This window comes from Drosophila santomea, chromosome 2L (assembly GCF_016746245.2).
Source record: "Drosophila santomea strain STO CAGO 1482 chromosome 2L, Prin_Dsan_1.1, whole genome shotgun sequence".
NCBI classification, from domain to species: Eukaryota; Metazoa; Arthropoda; class Insecta; order Diptera; family Drosophilidae; genus Drosophila; species Drosophila santomea.
The window spans coordinates 19,274,935-19,295,988 of NC_053016.2; the positions used below are offsets into that span (position 1 = coordinate 19,274,935).

At 40.4% G+C, this 21,054-nt stretch overlaps 1 protein-coding gene across 1 annotated transcript; it reads left to right on the forward strand.

Moving 5' to 3' along the window:
- Positions 1-179: 179 nt before the first annotated feature.
- Positions 180-20,531, forward strand: LOC120444286. The gene is made up of 3 exons (XM_039623805.2): positions 180-812; positions 7,416-7,722; positions 18,893-20,531. Exons 1-3 carry the CDS (start codon positions 721-723, stop codon positions 20,390-20,392), a joined length of 1,899 nt encoding a protein of 632 aa, XP_039479739.1. The 5' UTR covers positions 180-720; the 3' UTR covers positions 20,393-20,531.
- Positions 20,532-21,054: the final 523 nt, after the last annotated feature.

The following is a 21,054-nucleotide window of genomic DNA, read 5'->3' on the forward strand; positions in this document are numbered from 1 at the left end:
CGGCGAAATGGATCAGATGGCGTGTTGGTAAATATTTGCACTCAACAGATAGGTGGCGCTTTAGGAATGGCAAATGTAGTGCTATAAAGCACAAAAACCCCAAGTATCGTAGTGACTCTATGTAATCGATGAATTTTTCTATCTGCGGGTTTTGTCCTTTGCAGCCTACGGTCACTCTGCAGTTTATCGCCGAATCGAACGCACGCAACGGACCGGACGGAAATCGCATCTCCCGATCGAAAAAATCGTACAGTGCAGCCAATTCGCCTGTCTACAGAAATCTACTAGCGCGCGTGTGTTGGTGCCAGTGCGGTGGCAAATTAAAACAAAAACAGCTGCGAATTTGAATATACAAATCTCATGCTCGCAAAGAGCGAAGAAATCAAAGAGGGCAGAATAGTAAATTGAAGAACTTTTGGACGCGCTAAGAGTCGCTCTCCATCCCTATCTGTCGTTGTTTCTCTCTCTCTCTCTCTTGTTTGTAGTGCTAGTGTGTGCGAGTGTGAGTGAGACTGGCAAACAATTTGCCGCTAAATACAAAAAGCAGCTGAGACCAGCTGACACATGTGTGTGTTCGAAATACAATAAAGTTAAAGGCTATAAATAAATTGCAAATGTTTATGTAGCCGTCAAGCAGCAGCAGAGCAGCGCAACAACAAAAACCACGTGGCACAGACATTTTGGCCACGATAATAAGCAAACACACAAACACGATTAAACATGTCCGCCGTACCGGTTGCCATCAAAACGGAGGAAGTTATTCTAGAGCACGCCGAATACAACAGCGCCGAGGAATTGGATGAGGAATTGCAGTAAGTTTACGTTTAAATCTAAATCTCGTTTGTTTCAAAGAAAAAGATCGCAAGTCAACAGCTTGGCTTGCATTTTTATCACGCAAATTATTGATTATTTTTACAACTTTGCTAGTACGCTCCCCTTTCTCCCTTCCTCTCGCACTCTCGCTCTCTCTAATTCTCTCGTTTGCTTTTTGCCGCCGTTTTGCCGACAAAACAAATACGGCACAAAAACACCACCACATCTCTCAAACACACACATGCAGGCTAGCGTGCGGCGCATTCCATTCCATTTCCACTTCCATGCTGTTTTCTTGTTGCTGGAATAAATGTGACGCTTCTTTTTCTCTCGTCGTTTGTGTCTGTGCCCCTTCTCTCCTTCCGCTCTTTTTTCCCTCCGCTCTTGTACCGTGGGTGTGTTGTTGCTGTTTTCACGCTCTGCCTTTCGTCGTCCATATTGTAAAACGGCTGTTTTGTCAATTTGTCAGCAGTGTCGGCAGACGGGCAACAGTGATGGCAGAAACATGAGTCAAGGGTACAGCTGTTAGAAACGATGATCTTTCATTCGCTTTAACTGCAGAAGTGTAGAGTAGTAAAATCGAAAAAATGTAAATTCGTTAATGTATTTCTACACGTTTTTGGATATATATTTTTATTTTCAAAAATATTTGTACCTTTGATACGTATGCATATATGATACGTACGTACATACATAACTTTTTTAATCAATTTAATACTATATTCAAATAATTTTTAAAGATCTAACGATTCTCTTAAAATAATCTTGTTTTTATTTTACCTCTTTTGCTTGTCCCAAAATATTTGGTCTAATTTGTTACAGCTGCTTTTGCAATTTTCTGTGTCGATCGCGTTTTGTTCTCTTCGCTTCTTTTCTCTTCTCTAGCTCTTCCTATTCCGCTGCTCTCGCGCTCAGCTGCCAATTTGCGCTAGCTCACATGTTAAAATTAACGGAGGTAGAAAACAGCTGCGCACCCGCACTCCCTCTCTCTTTCTCGCTTATCGTGCGTTGCCTAATCAACATTTTTATTTCTTTCGCGTTCATAGTTAAAATGAAATCAGCTGTACCGGTAAATTCGTATCATCAGATGGATTTGCTTCGGCTTTATTTACATGCTTCTCCTCTTCCCTTCCCTGTCTTTGCTTTATACAGCAAGCTAAATTAATACGTTTTGAAGATCAATTTGATAACTTAACCATCTATTCGAATCAAATGTCACAACACAAGTTTATTAATATTAAAACCGTTTAGTCTATATTCCATTAAATTTAATCAGTTTTTTTATTTTTCTGTGTACCCAAAAAAAATGAGTGTACCAAAAAATGTGGAAAAGAAGCTTAGAAAAGCACAATCTTAATTTTACCTTTCCCTCGATTCTTTCGCGAATATTTCCCATGTTTTCGCAGCGAAAGTTGCTATTTTCTTTGCCTGCTTATCAAAATCATATGGTAGCGCTTTTCGCTTTTCACACGTCATAAGCGGCGCCTTTTCTTATCGCGCGAGCATATGTTTTTGCCCAACGCCTAAAAGAATCGGAAATATATATGAATGTTTGTGATTGCACATATACTAATCCCTTTCAGCTGCCTTTTCAAGGCTTTTGTTTCAGTTTGCATGTATACCTGGTAAATAAATATATTAAACTCGGCAAAATGCCACATGTTTTTGCTGCTTCATTAAAACTCGTACTACTGTCTGCGTTTTATGGATTTTTTTTTTATTGCTAAAAAGTTGGCAGCAAAATGAGTTTTATTTAGTATTAGCACTTCGTAAACGCATAAATGGGAACTATATTAATAAAAATAATACCAATTGATATAAATCATCACAAAACTCCAAGAATACATTTCACTAAGGCCAAGTAATTGCAGCCATAGATATCTGTTAATAAAATTTGTGGGTGGCACTGTTATTTTTGCCACCAGTGTGGGCGGTATAACAACTGCGTTTTAGCAGCTGCTGTCCGTTTGTTGTTGGTGCTAAAATAAAAGAGCGTGCCTTCGCTAAAAGTCTCCACTCACCTCGCCTTCTATGTTTCTCTCTCTCTCTCTCTCGATTCCATCCGTTGCACATTTGCGAATACTACGAAAGCCATGTGTTGCGGCTGTTATTGTTTTTAGTGCTGTTCTGTCTGTGTGGCGTCATTTCCGTTTTTACCCCACTTGACTGGAAAAGAGGAGCAGAGAGTGACAGAGTGAAACAGAGGGTCCTCAACTCTTTCTTTTTCCGTCTCGCTCTCACTGCAGTTTTATAAGAGCCGCTCCCCAGTTGATCCAAGTACATAAGCAGCGGGAGAAAATAAGAGCCCCATTTGAGTTGCACTCAAAGCCAAAAGCTTGTTGAGCGCGAGAATGGGAGAGAAAGAGCGCGCAAAGTACAGATGCCGCCACACACACATTTTTTACTACCACACACGTTTCATTGAAAAAACATATACACAAAAGCTAAACCCACTGCAAATTTGCGAAAAAAAAAACCGAAATGAAATGAAAACTAATACCAACACAATGCTTTAAATCTGATGCGCAAATTTTTGGGCGATGGCTCTGTGTGTTTCGTTTCGTATGCCAAAACGTTTCGTTTGTTTTCGTTTCGTTTCCACAGCCCCTATTTTTTTTTCTTTTTCCCATGCGGCATTTATTGGCAACCTGCGAGCGAAAGAGAGGGCAAATAGGGTGTGTGCGAGGAGAACGAGCGCTACGGCTTGTTTATGAAAAACACATGATTTTTGTGTACATCAGTTTTTGGGGCATGGCAAAGAGAGGAAGGAAAGGGAGTGAGCAAAAACTACTATTATACCATTACAACAAAGCAAAGATACTTATTCCTTAAAATGTGAAGTAACCAGTAAAAATAAAAGGGTCATATATTTGTAAAATTCATAAATAGCTTTTGGATTGGCTCAGCACTTAAGAATAACAGAAGCTTAAAAAATGTTACTAGTTTCTTTTCCAGTTCTACTTGTTTATATCATCTTTCTACGAGATCTTAAATTACCGCCTAAGTGTAAACACAGTTGCCTATGGTATCAGCAATTTCTCTGGATTTCATTAGAAAACAAACAGCTGGTGTTGAATTTCTTTTCTACGTTAAGCTTTGTGATTTTCCGTATTTGGCTACTTTATACTTCTATTTGTATTTTTGCGTTCGTTTGTTTATATTTTTATGGGAAATGCGGCGCCAATTGGCAGACGCAACTGTAAAAAGAGTACCGGGCGGGGAAGAAGAAATGCGAATTTTATTTGTTCATTAGTTTATGCGCCTGTACATTGTTGCACAAATTACGCAAGCAGCGCGAACCTTATTGCGTCTCATTTCATTTTTGCCTCGCACTCACAGTCAGTTTCGTAAGGCTGCCCCGGTTTTCCCCAACGATAATTTTTAAAGCGGGATTTCCCGCTTTATTTCTCCCTGAAAAAAATATTAAATGGAAAGCTTAAGTCGATTAAATAATACAATGCAATAACAAATATTGATACGTTTAATTTTATTCCAATGTTTTCAGCTGATTGCCCAGATCCTTCTAGTCATCTCCACTCGATTTTTGTTAGCGCTTCTGGATCTTTCTGACTAACAGATATTTGCCATTATAAGTTATATTTCCGCTGTAATAAAAGGAGATTTTCCTTTTTTTCACTTTCCTCGGGCTCTATGCTTTTCCTTTTGCATCCGAATTCTCTTTCCTACATCCGATATCTTCACCTGCTGCAACTGCAGCAATACGACGAAATTCCAGTGAAATGATGACGTAAGCAGTGACCTAATAAACGTATGTACAATTTATGTGCAAAGTGCAACAACAGCAGCTGAATAGGAGGTGGGGCAGGGTAGTGGGTAGGAGTGGGTGGCGATGAGTGGCTAGGTGGCAGTCAGCACTCGTGACTTCGGCTTTTGTCTCTCTGTCTGTTTATCGTTCGTATCTCTGTGCTCTATGTACTTGCTGGCGAAAAGTGGCCAATGAACTACATTGAACCCTGACTAAAAGCAGCGCTGCTGCAGCGCCGTCAGCTGTGCACTATCATATGTTGTTATTATTTTTATATTTACCCATTTGATTGAACCTCGAAGGTGCGTAATTGCAGATGGAACGGCCGCATTATCCTCAGTTGCATATTTAAAAAAATCAGCTTTTCGGATGCAAACAGCTGTTACAACGGCTCAAGTGTGGAATGTTACAAGAAAGAGTTCAAATTTAGATCCGATTTACGGGCACATAGACAACCACAGGTGCTACACTTACGCACCTGAACTTGTAGCTTAATTGTATTGCAAAGAAATCTCTGAACTATGTATATATACAAAAATTTTACAGAATTTTTCTAATAGTTTAGTCATTCATGCCATATATTTACTTATTTAAAAGCAGGGCTCAACATAGAAAAGAAAATCTTTTGTCTGTCTAAAACTTTCCTTTAATTAACGCATATTCCCCCCTTTATGTGCATTGGTGCAATATTTAGTCCCGCTCTCATAAAGTGCCCAAAATATATGTGTATCATAAAAAAACAACAACAGATGTTGCCACCATATGCAGCATGCCACATCATTCCCCGCGCGGTTTTCATTCAGCGTTTTTTCGGTCTTTGTTGTGCAAACAAAAACAAACGAGATGGCAAACGGCAGCCAAGTGCCCAGATTCCAGATCCGAACAACATTCCTTTGGCCTTTTGCAGCAGAAGCAGTAGCTTCGCAGTCTTTGAAGCCTTTCTGCATCTCTGCTTTTCTGGCTGCCACAATATCCACATCCGCCTGATGCTGTTGCTGCCGTTGACCAACTTTGAAGGCATCCACCGCTCCCCTCTTTCGATTGCTCCGCCCATGTCTTCTCTTTGGCGCACTTGCCGCAAAAATGTTGCCGGAGAAGAACGACCTTTGGATGATGTTGCTAAAAATAAACCCAGCCAGCGAGACCATGTCTCTAATACAGTCTGGCTTCTGTATCTAACGCTTCTTGCGATCCGGTTTAGATAAAGTGTTTCGAATGCCGCTAGAACTAGGAATTTGATATGTTTAAAACTTAAACAAATCGGTTTCCTATAGCAATTTTATAATGATGGCTTACTATACATTTTTAGGCAATTGAAATTAGTTTTTACGCGATATGATTTGTCCAAAAATTGTACACCTTCTAATTTGGACATTTAGTCAAGTACTTAAACCTAAAAATCCGAAAAAGGTTTAAGAAGAAAAATTGTAGGGATTGTTCGAGTTAGAGAGGTGAGACTGTATTTCCAGCATCGTCTTGGAAGAGCGTTGTTCTTCTGTTGTTTCCCAATGGAATGTGGTGTTGCAACTTTTACACACCACCCCCCGCTTCGTGTACCTGTGTTTTTGTTGTTCTTCCTCGGTGAGCATTCCATTGTGAAAATTGTTTTCATTAGCCTGCAGCACGAGCAGCCAAACTCCGTGGACTGTGGAAAACGTGTTTGCTCTTTTTCGTAGGGTAAAACCGGTTATGAATTCTTGGGATCTCGCGTCTTTGAAACTACGCTATGCTGCAGCATAGCGCGAGGCCCGGCAAGAAGAAAAGAGCAAGCAGAAGGCGGAGAAGAGCTGCGAAATAACACGAAACGGAGGTCTAAAGCAAACCGAAGCAAACCAAATCGAACCGACAAAACAGAAAGCAGAAAACAACAATCACGACGACCGGCGGCAATGGTGGCAACAATAACAAAAAGTAGAATGCTCATACTATTGACAGCTGTGCTAACCGCTCTCTTTCTTTAGCTGACTCCCTCCCGCTCTATTACATGTGTAGTCAATACCCTGCAATGAAGTCTATGTGGCGTATCGTTTTAAGAAATCTACAAATATCCCTTTCCATGTTAATGAAAAGGTTTAGTAGCATATACTAACTGAAAAATGTCTGGCAGTCTAGGCATAGAAATGCAATTAAGGCAACAGATTTATATTTATATTTTGTAATATAAATTCATTTTCGAATCCTAAATAATGGATTCTATTTTTTGCAATAGCAAGTTTATTTGGGCTACTAAATTATTTGTTATATAAAAAATCAATGCAAATATTGATTAAAAAGTTAGGGTGTTATTGAACCACAGTATCCCCAACGTTTCCTCTGCTACGATGCTGATGCTAACGTGACAACAGACTAGTGACTGTGTGAGTGTATTTGTTGGCTCTCTGTTGTTGTGAATGTTGTGCAGCGTCGGCGGCTTAAACTCAAATTGAACTGAATGGAATTGTAAATTTATGAATGAATGAATTTTTCAGCGCTTTGGTGAGCGGCAAACTGACTTTGCGTGAGTGTTTTGTGTGCATTGTATAATGTAAAAATTAATTGGTTTTATGCACGGACAGTTTTAATGTTAGATATCCCCTTAAAGAATGTTAACAACATTTGATTAAATTGGTTCCCTAGGTCTGATTGTCTTCTAGAAGCAACTAGCCACCTGCTGAGTGTTAACTTAAAGTAAAGTAATTTTTAAGAGCAGAGCATTTGAAAATAAGTACTGCAAAGAATAAGTAGGTTTTGATTTATCACTGAGGAGGAGGATCTGAGTGTTCACCAATATTTAAAGCAATCTTTATTCAGTAAACAGCCACATGACTCACTGTTAACCCATTTTATCATTTTCTAGATTGCAACTAGAGGATTCAGGGGGTGAGAACTACCACATCGAGTACGCCAGCGAGTCAGCCCATCAGGGTTCTCAGCGACGTCAGTCCAGCATGAGCGGCACGAATACCTCCAAGGGCGGAGGAGGAGGCGGTGGTGGGGCCTTGAGCGATGGAGACGGTTCGGGAAAGCCCCTTGTGGACAGCGAGAAGCGGATGCGCCGGGAAATCGCCAACAGCAACGAGCGCAGACGCATGCAGAGCATCAATGCCGGATTCCAGAGTCTGCGATCCCTGCTTCCGAGACACGAAGGCGAGAAGTTGAGCAAGGTAAGTTACTATCCATTCCAGTTTGACAAGCATTGGGCTCCGGTTTCGTAGTATACACTTTTTTATTTAAAGGATAAATTCGCATAGAAAGAAGTTTGTAAGTCGCCTGAAAAATAGTAATTGCAAAATAGCAATTCTCTAATGCCAGTGAAAAAGCATGTTTATTAATAATTGACCAAAGAGAGAATATAAATTGGTTATTGTATGCTGGTTATTAATCATGATAAGCCCCATGTCATTTATATGATTTCATTACAAGTGGCCGCAGGGCTAAAAGGCGAAAATTATTACCAAAGGTCAGTTCTCGATTGGTTGACGTGGTTTCTCGATTGCTCGGAAATTAAGCCCATTACCTTCATCTCGATCTCAACACCATTTTTGGGCAGAGATGCATCGGCCTTCTCCATCTCACCTGTACCTTATAGTTTTTTCTGGTTTCTCCGTTTAAGCCGTGACACGCAACTTCAATTACATTTAACCAGAGCCCCAACCCGAATCGTTTTGAACTGGACCTCAATTACAGGGCCATCCACAAACACATGTTGACAAATTGCCGACGTCTCCAGGCAAAAAAAAGGATTTCCAGCTATGGAATAAAACGTGAATGGACATGGAAATGGGTTTATGGGGGCGTATAAAATGGGGACTAAAGCTTTGAAGGTCCCTTTTCGACATTTAGTCGTCAGGGCAACCGTGTTGGCGTCGTCGTCTTGATTGTTTGTCGTTGGAGGCGTTTCGCTTTTTCTTTTTACGCCGCCGCATATACATATGTATATTTTGCTCAGTTTTTCTTTTTCCTATGTTGGCATGCACATGTTCTCAAATTTGTGGGATTTTCACCTTGAGACGACATCGATTTGTTGTGACGCGTGGTTCGTAAAAGGCCGGTAGAACGAACGGCCTTGTTAGTGAGGGAGGATATTAGCCAGTCTTGTGAGCATTTTGCGTAGGACACATTATAAGCATTTTCAGATTATTTTCCAAGGACTTCCACCTTAAATTGTGAAACGATTAAATGGCAGACGGTTATAGATCAAAGAAATGTCCAGAGTTAAAAAAGAACACGACAGTTATTTTACTGTTAAATTATGTGTTGTCTGTGGCTAGAAACAAAAGAAACTGTTGAAAGTACAAATCACATCACAATGACTTACATAGCTACAAAATAATGTATGTATATTTCAGAAGTAAAATAAAAATCGTAAAAATGATATTAAACTTTACTTAAAATACTGATACTTAAAAAATACTAAACAAAATCATTAATTTTCCTGTTTTGAGAAATTCTGTAGCCTTATTTATTGCAAATTGAAAAGTGCCAAATGAAACTGCAAAGCCCCATAAATCAGTATTTGGCCCATAAAAAGGCGATGCAACAAGACTCAGCATAAACAAGCATGGAAGAAATGCAAACAGGATGAAAAGCGCGTAAATATTAAAAATACTACCACATGCAAAAAGGAAAGGGCATAAACAACAACGACGCAGTCTGATGAATGACATAATGGGCGTAGACAGGGAAGGAGCGAGAGAGAAAGAGACAAGGAGAAAGTGGGGAAAGGGGTAAGACTAGTGGAAGTAGTTTATGGATTTTTTCAATGCACATCGTCAACGTCGACGATTACAAACGGTACCACCACGCCTGTCACACATAGTAAACATTGTAGTAAATACGTGTGAAAGAGTAGGGCCTATGCCCAGTAAAAGAGATGGGGCTATGCACTAGGTCTTTTGAGGGAGAGGGAGAGAGTACATAGCGAAATAGGAACCTCCGACAGCTTGACCAAGTTTACGCCCGCTATATAAACCCTTTCGTTTAAGCTCTGATAGTGTCGGCCAAGTGCCGGCCATATTACAGATTCAATTCTACTGATATATACATATACAACCAAAAATATTCTTAAAATGCTTGCATTGTTAAAATTTTCAAATTTTGAAATGATTGGAAATACTTTAAAAGATGAGTAACTACTTAGAATTTAGAAGGGCTTCGATTCGAATAGAATATTACAATTTATTATTTATTGCTGTGCGAATTCACGATCAATTTTTTTTTTTTTTTTGACAAAGTCCTGTATAGCTTATATTTTGTATTAACATGACGGTTTGGGTGATGCTTATACATGTAATTTAATAGTTGACACAGGTTGAACACTTTTAGAAAGTAGATAAGTTAGTTGGTTGACTAAGCAGAAAGACTAGGGCACCTGAAACATAATGAAAGCAGACCTTACGTACACAACATAACATGCAAACATACTTGCATACATATGTACATCACATCATCGCTCTGACACACGAGCATAATTTAAAACACATGCAGAGTGCATACATATGCGACTGACAAAAGTGCGAAATAAAATTGCAATGCAGTCCGAGGTTGGCTGACATAAAGCTGCGTCGACTGAAACCATTCACAGTTAGGCACACGCACATAACGGTGCATGGCATAGACATATACAAACCCCATTGCACATACACATATAAATATATATATTTGTATACAGCCACGCCCTAGGGTGGGTGGCAAAAAGCAGGCTGAGAAATGGAAATGTGTGTGCAAGTCTGTGATTTACTTGCGCTCTCCTCTCTTTTGCACTCGTCACTTCACACTCATCTCGCCCACTATTTGGCAGGTCAATGAACTTGCTCGCTAGGTGGCGCTGAAGTGCAAATGTGCAATTGCGTACAGTTGCCCCATTGTTGTTTTTGTGACTATTCGAATTACACTAAGAGAAATGGCATAGTTACTTAAAAAAGTTATAGGAATTTTTTTAATTTACTAATGCAAGCACCATGCCGAATAATGAGTAACAATATGATTGGAGGCTGTTCTTTGCATTTGCTTTATTATAGCCTTAGTAGTTTCGATTTTCTACTGAGAAATGAATAGGAAATTAAGCTTTTTTATTTTAGGAACGTTCACTTTTAATATTTCGCACCGTGTGAAAATTTAGGCGCGCTCCAGCTGAACTAACCTACATTACGGTGGGTGGGGGGATTCACTGTACACAGTACACACCTTGCCCAGGCAGTGAGCAGAGAGAAGACTGTAAAATTTTCTATATACAATACAATATCGATTCCTTTTCCAATGGCCGACGAAGAAAAGCGCGCGCCAAACACAAAAATTAAACCCGAAAAAAGTTGGGAAACTCTCAGGTCGCTGATAGTATAAAAGCAGTGGGGATAAAGGATAGGAAGATGGGATAGGACGATAGCGTCAACATTTGGTTCGCCTTCTGCTGATGGGAGCCCACACCACTCGCTCAGCTGTGGAACATTTTGCATGTGTGTGGGTGTGTGTGTGGGTGTGTGTGTTGGGGATTGTGGGGTGGGTTAATTTTCCGGGAGGTTTATAATTCCCAAGAGTGTTTCATTGCCATTTCATTTCCAGAGCTGTTGGCGTCTGTCTGGCGCCTGGTAGGCAGCTGTTTCACAGCCGATGACGATTCCGAATGGAACGGTCGGTGGTAGAACCACCCAAAAATAGCCCCCACCATATGAAAATGGACTTCAGTTTGGCAGTTGCGCACTGGCCCTGTTGGCCCGGCAAAATCCGTTTTTCCTTTGGGCCCTTGTATTTTCTAGACCCAGGGGCGTGGCACCGGGGCGGTGGGTGGAAGTCGTGTGGTTGTGGTGTTTTTGCACTGCACTAGGCCATTGGCATCTCGCAACCTTTTGCAGATGTAAGCGAAAAGCGGGATTGCAGCTGTAGATTTGGATGCGACGACTTCTGGGCCACGCCAACATCCAGTTTGCTAAAAAAACAAGTACATATGTATAAGGTAGATGAAGAACATATATACTACATATATAACGAGTTATATAACCCCATTTATATAGCTCACTGTGTGTAGCCTGTACCTTCAATTGCATTTCGTAGTAAAAATGCTTGCACTACTACGCCACGCATAAATGCATGATTAAAATCAGGTGTAACGTACTCCCATGTAGCAGCAGCCACAAAATTCAATTAATTAAGCAACGCTGTTTGTAATTTGAATTATTTATATGCTTCAGTGGGTAAATTTAATTAAAAACCGCGCTTTGCCAAATTTCTCTAAACACTAAGAAGAATCAGATCCGGATCTCGTTTGCCAAATTATTTATAAAGTTGTAAACACAAATAAATGTAATTAAATAAAGTTATCCAATTGGCGTTTGTCAATGTCAAAGCACTGAAAGCAGTTTAGAGATGGACCGATGGGAAATATAATTCACTCAAGACTTTCTCAGAAGAATGCATCCGCAAAGAGAAAGCAATGACGAAAAAAACAGCCTAGCCAAAAGCTTAAGCAAAAAAGCATACATAGTGCAATGGATCAATTAATTTGTGGGCAGACAGAGCGAGATGGAGATGACGATAGTAGATGGTGTGTGTGAGTTGCAAAAAAGTCGGTCGGTCATTGGTCTGTCTCCGTCTCGCTCTTTCCCTCTCCGTCTGGCGATTTTTTTCTATGGAATGCCGTCTCGCCGGATTTAATGACTTTGTTGCATCGTAACGGTGTTTTTTCATCAATGACCGAGCCAAGATCGCTGACTGTCGTCGTTACAATGCCGACCGCTTTTCTGTCAGTGTATGCCTATGTGTGTATTTGAATTCTTGCTCGTAATTTACAGTTAATCTATTATTGAACACTAAGTTGCGAATGCAAAAGATCGCCTACAAATTTTGTGTTACGAACTAAATTTACTTGCATATCCGAAAGTTTTTGGGTTGGGGCTTAGCACTGTAGATTAATTTAGGTATTTTAAAATGCAAACAATTAAATGTTTAATTGCCATACCAGAATGAGACAGCAAACAGTTGTAAAATCATGTCAAAATCTCGATAAATTGCTGGAGAAATCGCAAAATAATGAATATTTCAAAATACAAAGTGCGAGATACAACACCAAAACTATACAAAAACAAAAGCCAACCGGCATTTTTGCTGCGCAATTTCACGCACACAAATGCAATCACGTGTAAGCGCGACTCAGCTGGTCAAGCAAAAGCAACAAACAGTGAGAAAACAAGGTTAGAGCCGCTGACCGGCAGAAAAGCTCGGTTCCCAAGAGCTCAGCTTTCCCAATTGCGTCGCAAGCTCTGGTCACAAAGAAATATAGCCTAGAAAAAAAAATCTATATTATATGTTATAAAATATATATAAAAAAAACACCTAGTAAAGAAAGCATTGATCTATACATTTTATAGGCTCTGTTTCGGGCTTACCAAAATTTATATTAAAATAAGAATGCATACAGCCGAAATATTAGACTTTTGTTTTGTATTTGATCAATTATCACTCGCACTTGAAGCAAAACTTACGCACCATTAACAAAAGGAAGAATTTGATTTCCCCGAAAGGTCAATAAAACGCTTAACCCAAAGAATGCCAATGGGGTAAAACCACGACATGCCACAAGGTTCATAGTTTTCCGTTTTTTTTTTTTGTTGCTACCGACTCAACAAGGCTCATGGTCAATGAAAGCATTTAATTAACATAAAAAAGGCGAGACACACAAGCACGCGAAAATTACTGAAAGTTTGTTGAAAGAGTTTTGAATTAAGGCAGCGAAAGAGACGGTTTGATGCCCAGAGAAATAGAAAGGGAGAAAGAGAATGTTGTTAAATTCCAAGAAATATACATAAATAATACAACAAGATGCATATAATACAAATGAGAGGCAGCTGACCCTCACACACAAATCAGCTGATCGAATTTCACGTCTATAAAGTAAACGCGGCAGGCGAACGGCGACGCCTGCGGCATTGTATTTATTTTTATCAACGGGCGCTCGTGCTGTGTTGTTTACCCAAGACAGCTGTTTTAATTAACCCAAATAGCAAGAACAGCAAGTTGGCGCTGCCAGTGAAAATATATAATTTAATTTACATTGCTGAATGATGACGAAGTCTTTGAGGTTGCAGAGCCATCGGATAAGTGGAAGGTGGTATTAAAGCTCAGATAAGAGATGTTTTGTTGTGAATAACTGATGTGAGAAAGAAAAGTTGATGATAAGTGTTGCTTATTTCCATTGTATATTGTAATACTAATGACGCCTTTAAATGATCCTTGAAAAATAACATGAATAGAAATAACTTTTAAAGTAGCATAGCATTTGAAGGATTAAATATTCAATAGGTTCAGAGAATCCTTCATATCTGAAGAATATCAAATATAAATCTCTATCTTTTATAACCTCTTAACGTTTTTGATAGATTTGGCAAAGTGTTCGTTACTGATGTTACTTTTACAATTGCCACGCTACTTTGGCTTTCTTTAATAACCGTTTTTTATGACTTGCCTTGGAGTAACTACATAGATATGTATATGTACATATGGCTGGGTTCAAAGCACATACGTATGTATATACATACATACATTGCTGTGTGAGCTCATCCAACGCACGTGTTTCAATTTAATTGGGTTAACGTAAAAAGGAAACATTGCTTTTTTTTCTGCTCATACATATTTAATTTGTGAAGCCGCCTTCAACTCTTTAAAAATTTGCTTAAAATGCTTCATATATTAGTAAAACATCAAACACTAGATAAATTCTTGTGTGTGTGCGTATTAATTGATACACAGCTGTTTTTAGCTTGTGTTATTCAATGACGGCATTGCTTTTATTCCCAAAGCGGCAAATCTCCACAATTTTCACCGAAAATATGAAAGGGTGGAATGCTCAAATGGGTGTTTAAAAATAGCATCGATTTTGTTGCATTTCATTTGATCGCAAAAAACGCGATGTTGTCACCCCAATATTCTCTTCTGGGACCCCACACATACCAACAAAAATTCGTATTTTGACGTAGCGTGTAGATGTGGGAACACATGTTTGGCGCCCAGCAAAAGCAGCTGAGTGGGAGTGGGAGCGGGAGAGAACGAGAGCGCGAGAGTGGGCGTAGAAGCAGCGAGTCCGAGTGAACCGAAGAAAGACCCCCAATCTCTGTGGGTGTGGGTATGCGTGTGCATAGCTCTCATTCTATATCTCTGTAGTGCAAGTGTGTGTGTAATTTCGAGTAAAGCCGGTAGACGTCGCAGCTGTTCTTGGCTAATTTCACGCTCACACATTTTTTGCAACAAAGAAAAACAAAAATTCTCTAGCGGATTTTATGGCTCTTGCATCTCGTGTCAGGTTCCGTTGTGACCAAAAATGTTTGGATGCTAATTTTAGCAGGATTCCGTTACTAATAAATACGAAATTTGTAGTTCCAGAAAAAAGATCACTTTAGATTTGGACTAGGATAAAATCACAACGATCCTTAACATATTTAGGCAATAAACAGACAGAAACCAGTGTCAATAAGAAATAATAATTTTTCTTTTCATAACTTTGCATTCATTTTTGTAAGGCTTTATTTTTCGTGCACTGAAATCACACGATTTCTGCTGTCTTCAACTTTGGCATGGTCCTAGAGCACACCCAAAAATTTGCACAAAAATTAATGTCAGCTGACTTGCTTTGTTTCGCTTCTCTTTTTCGTTGCGTCCCACACACACCTGTCATCATCTGCAGGTAAAGAGTCTAAAGATAATCGAGAACGCTACGTTAATTGTTTCTTTTCGCTGACGTGCGACGCAGTTGAACATAAAGCAAACAAAAAATCAACCGGCAGATGGCAGATAATGGGAATAAACAATAATATCAGGAGCAATTGGGGAAGAGTTAGTTTATTAAAGAAATGGGTACAAAAGTGAGTTTTAAACGGTGGGTACATTAAAAAACCTAGAATAAAATTTTTCGGTTTTGTTTACTGTTTGCGAAAGATAAAACTTCATTTGTTTGTGGAAGATGTAGGAATTTCCGATTCCGTGAAATAAACGTTTATCAATAGTATCTAGTTTTATTGCTTACAAATATTTATAATCAAGAAGATAAAATCTCTAAGTTCAGTGGCACAACTGAACTTTGTTTTTGTGACGGGTCAAACACCAAAGTAGTAAAAGTAAATTGATTTTCCTCGGTTGTTTTTCGTTTTAACCGCAATAACCAAGAGAAAAGCGCCGCGCCTAAAAAACATGCGTGCACGCACGTAGGCCAAAAAAAAAATATAACAAAAACGAGGAGAGGCTGGAAAATTGGGGTGCTGGTGCATTTTCGGTGGTTGTTCTACGCTCTCCGCTCTACGTTTTCCTTATGTTTTTTGGGTGATCCCCGTTCTCGCCTATTTCAACAAAATTATGAACATTATAGTTGGACAATTTAAAATTATTAATTTTGTAGAGTCATTTAAACTTTACTTATGTATGTATTTACATGTAATGATTTTAAAGGTTTTTTTTTCATATAAATCATTTTGACTTTTGCTTTAATAAAATAACACCAATGTGAAAATATTGTTATTCATTCCTAGTTTACCGCTACACCCCACACACAGATATGCACCAATACGAAAGCGTAGGCCGATTTCGAGTGCCAGCTCAGCTGATGACGAATTCCCTTTTGTGCCGGCGGCGTATTTGCTATTTTTATGCATTTCCATTTCCTTTTATTCAATCAACGAAATTGTAGTGCAAGTTGTAGGGTGTGCTGGCAAAAACAACACTATGCTGTCGAAAGCAAAAACAAGAAGAGCGCCAGAAACAGACGCGCCATTTATAGAAGTCAGCTGTCAAAAAGAGAGGGAGCGTACCTTCCAACCGGGAATAACTGGAAAGCTTGAGAGAGAGCACGTGGGAGAGGCAGCAGAAGGAAAAGCTTGGGTCCACATGTTTTTCGCTACGTCTGGTTTCCGTTTCGCGGAACGAACGAATATGAAACGAATTCAGAAACCCAACGAAGACTATGGCCATCTCGCTCTAACGTTATAAATTACCCCTAACTGAAGAAGGAGAGTGGGAGAGCAAAAGCAAGAGAGCGACTCTCTAGCAACATTTGTGACGACGACGACGCCGGCGAATATTGAAACACTTCGTATTGGAACTGTTGCTGGCTTCTTGTTGGAAAAAAGTACAGTCACCGCAAAAGCGGTCGTCTGTTGTGTATTGTCGCTTTGTTGGTTGGTTTGTGTTCGCTCTGAATTGGATTCTTGTTGGACCCGCCAGTTTGATCGTCTTTTTTTCGTCCGCTGTTTTCTTTGCTTTGTTTATGTGGTTTTGCTTTTGACTTTGCCTTTTGCTTACACACACTGATATAAACGGTGGTCGATTTTTCATGCCGGCATTATTTTTCCCCCAGCAAGAACAACTATAATTGAGAAGGCAACGACATTTTCTTATTAGCCAAGGCCTCAACTGCCGGCTAGTAAGAGCTATCGTGTGCGAGTGGGAGGGGGATAGAGAAGCATATGACGCGGAACGGGTGAAAAGACCATATAGACAGCATATGATTGTTCCAATCGGATCCAAGAACAAGTGCATTCGAAAGATTCTTCTTAGCAAATCAAAAGACAAACAATGAATAGAATGGTATTTTTTTTTACTTCAGAAAAAGCAATGTATATGGTATCTACGTCTCTTTATTAATATAGTTAAGTTGTTTTTGAGTCCTTTGAATAATTTTCTTATGCTGTAGTTTTCTTGACCAGGCATAACTAAAACTTAGAAATATATTAAATGAAGTTATTTTTATTTACCTACATATAAACGAATAATTATTACATACACCTTGACACACACGACCGCTTGGTCATTATTTTAAAGTACAACAGCTTATCAGACAAAGCGGCAACATTAACTGCCGCTTCTTCTTATCTTTCCAATAGTTCCCATGCCTGCAACGATTTCCAATAGACAAGTCAATGAACGACCTTTGTGTCCAACAACAAAAAAAACCCAGCTAGAAAACTTAAATATGCTGTTTGATTTATTCTCGCTTTTGCCGCTGGCTGCCGATTATTTCTTATAAGATATGCGCACGACATTGCAATGCCGCCGTCTGGCGATAGAAATAGATATCGAAAGATATGTCGGGATGGGGAATATAAGATTAAAAATCGCTTGGGTACGATTACTACTGGAAAGAACAATAATAAACCCGAGAAAACTGTACACAACATGCTCTCTCTGAAGCGGAGAAACAACAATAACAACTGCCATCTGTGCAATTGCGGGGAAGGGGGAAATTACCTACAGATGTGGAGAGAGAGCGACGAGAGAGGTAGAGAACGAGAGCAGCTGTGCGATGCCGGCAGACCAATGTTGTTGTTGTCTGTTGGCTTGGCCATCTTTTAGTTGTTATTATTGCTTTTTAGTAGTGACCTCCGACAACAAACCGAAATCGAAACAAGTTTTTAGCAACAACAAAAAAAAAATAACTGCATTAAAACAGAGATTTATTGTTTTTTAATCAAAGTCTGAAGAATGCAAAGGCATTCCTTTGCCATGAGTAAAAAAGTAAAATGAAAAAAGTATGACTTATGCATGCTTTTTTTCCGAATGAAGTATGTGGTTATTCAAATGGAAATATAAATTAGAATATTGATTTTGGGGGAAAATTCATTATAGTTTTTAATTTCACATGGAAATAAGTATAGTCAATATTTTGAAAATTTTTGTTAATTTTGCGCCATTTGAGACTTTAGAAAACACAGGTTTCATTGTTGCCTTTGCCAGATTTGCATCATTGATCCCCATACTTTTCTCTTTCTTTCTTACTACATTAACTTCCCACGCTTTTTTCCGGACAGTTTCGCAAAAAGTGAGATTTAAATAGTGCGCGCACTTTGAAGGACACCAGTTCCTTAACCCTTTCGTAAGGCGAGCTTGTTGTTCTCAGCTTTACTACACTGTTTACTATAAACATCGGAAAGAAGAAAACAAAAAATGCCAAGGGAAAATGCAAAAGCAAAAAGGCACTTATGTATGTGTTATGTGTGGTTGCAATTAAGTGCTCTCTCAGCAACTATGCTTCGCTATTATCACTCTCCTTTATTTGGTGTTCCTTCATTTTCTTCTCTTTCCCCACAAATGCAAATACTCTATGCGTGTGATTTTCTCAATGACTTCTTTTGTGGAGCAAAGACAGGAGGGTCGATATAAGGGCTAATAACTTCCCCAACTTAATGCTCATTCTCTTGTATGCGATTAATAAACAAAAATTTAGCTACATGATGACTTTTAACCTTCGATTGGAAGGGGAAATAAAAATGAAAAAGTTAAAAATTAGTTACTTTCAATATGTTAAAGTATGTACATCTTAAGTATGTAGATTAATCCTTTCGTACTTATTATTTCTAGGCTGCCATTCTGCAACAGACCTTCCAATACATTGTGGAACTGGAAAATCAGAAAACGCAGCTGCTGACCCAGAACAGTGAACTGAAGCGACAGGTGGGCGAGCACGAGGCCGGAGGCGGCGGTTCCGGCGATGGTGGTGGTACCAACTCCGGCGGAAACTACAATGACTCCAATACCAACGGGGGCAACTCCACGGCGGTGGCAATCAAGAAGCGCAAGCTCACTGACAACGTGATCAACATCCAGGCGATTAGCGACAGTTCCGACGAAGGTCTAGGCTCGATGTCCCCAGAACCGATGACTCTGCTGACAGCCGGTGGAGCGGCGGCAACCAAACTGAGCAATGCTACCCTTCTGGCGGCCAAGGAGCTCCATGAGTCAAAAAAACAGTTGGAGAAGGAACGCAGTCTGCGGCGACTCCTCGAGGATGAATTGCAGATGATCAAGCGACAGCTGTACAGTGTGGCAACCGCACCGCCCGGAACTGCTGTTGCCGCCGCATCCGGGGGTAGTAGTGGCGCCTACATTCCACGCGAGGTCATCGAGCACACCGATAACTTTGTGCGCAGCGAGGATTTGGAGGAACTTGGCGGAACAGTCTCTTATGTTGAAATCGATGAAATGACTGGGCAGCAGCAGGTGGTCGTGTGCTCCAGCATCGAGGAACTAGAGGCCGATGCTGCTGCCGAGATCATAACCGAGGATCAGGTGCACGAGGAGGTCATCCTGTCGTCAAACAGCTCGACGGAGTCCGAGAACGAGGTGAACGTGAACGCAATTGCCAAAGCCTATGCCGAAGGATGTACGTCGAGTGCTGCAATGCTGCAGCCAATTTTGCAGGCGGCGATCAAGGCCACGCCCAAGGTGGAGGTGGAACGCATCCACGAGAAGATTGTCAAGGTGAAGACGGAGAAGCACGATCTGCCATTGATGCAGACCGCAACACACTACCAGCATCCACATCGCCAGAATCTGGAGACCATTGTCCAGGCCATCAGGCATCTGGAGGGCGACCACCTCTTTGCGGACGGCAGTGGGGGCCAAGAGAAGTTTGGCCAACAGCAGAATCTCCAGCAGCATCACCACCAAATGTCTGGAGTACACCACCAGCAGCTGCAACACCATCGTCTGGCGCAAGATGCCCCGCTGGCCCTTACCACCACAGGCAAGCAGCATGCTGCGCTGGCGGAGCTGCGACCCTTCCTTCAACTTAAGAGCGGCGGCAACAAGCAGGTCATCATTACGGCCAAGACGGCCAAGGATGCTGGCGGATTGGTCTCCACAAGCAGCAGCAGTACAGCGGTCACGCCGACGGCGATCTTCAAGGTGCAAACGACGGGCGGTCATGGAAGCGGCAGCCATTTACCAGCGGGCTCCTCAACGGGCACCATAATAACTGGCAGCAATGGCAGCGGTGGCGCCCAGCAATTGACCATCACCACATCCTTGAAGCAGTGCCGACCGGGCGTGATAGTGGCCAAGCAGTTGCCGTCGTCCTGATTCAATGGCCCCAATACGGGAGCGGGATCGGGCAATAATGGAGCTGGAGTAAAAGCAGGAGGAAGATGTGGCGCCCACCGTGGGGCAGGAGCTGTAACTGGAGCACGAGCTAGTATTAAAGGCGCTCGCCAGGACTCAACAACCACACCGACAAAATCAACCGCAACCACTCAACAACAATTTACTAAGCAAAATCAATTGGCTGCCTCCAGGCAACGTAACAGTAACAGTAAGAATAGTAACCTTATTGTAAGCAGTAAAAATAGTAGCATCGTCAGCAGTAGCCACAGAAATGTAAAAGAGACTGTTACCAAACAGAGGCAGAGGCAAAAGAATGTAAATTAGTGAGAGTTTAACGAAACAAACAACAAACAAAGCATGATATACCAAGCAGACCTAAACAATTTTTGTATTTTTGGGATAATTATAATTTAATTTCAAACTAAACCAGACCTCTTTTTCCAAGCTTCAATCGCCAACAAATCACAATACATACATACAGCCACTGTAATTAAATGCAAAGAGTAAAATACAAATACCATTTGTTCATTTATTTGTTAAGAAACTAGAATTAACTAAGGAAACGTAAAATACAACTGAGCAATTGATTTTGAAAAACATAATAGAGCAGCAGGCAACAGCATAACGACAAAAAACGAAAC

Bases quoted from the DNA above. Each gene is read 5' to 3' on its own strand.
- LOC120444286 (XM_039623805.2), top strand. From the start codon at position 721: ATGTCCGCCGTACCGGTTGCCATCAAAACGGAGGAAGTTATTCTAGAG. The intron at 813-7,415 runs GTAAGTTTACGT...ATCATTTTCTAG, and splicing joins GAATTGGATGAGGAATTGCA to ATTGCAACTAGAGGATTCAG. The intron at 7,723-18,892 runs GTAAGTTACTAT...TATTATTTCTAG, and splicing joins AAGGCGAGAAGTTGAGCAAG to GCTGCCATTCTGCAACAGAC.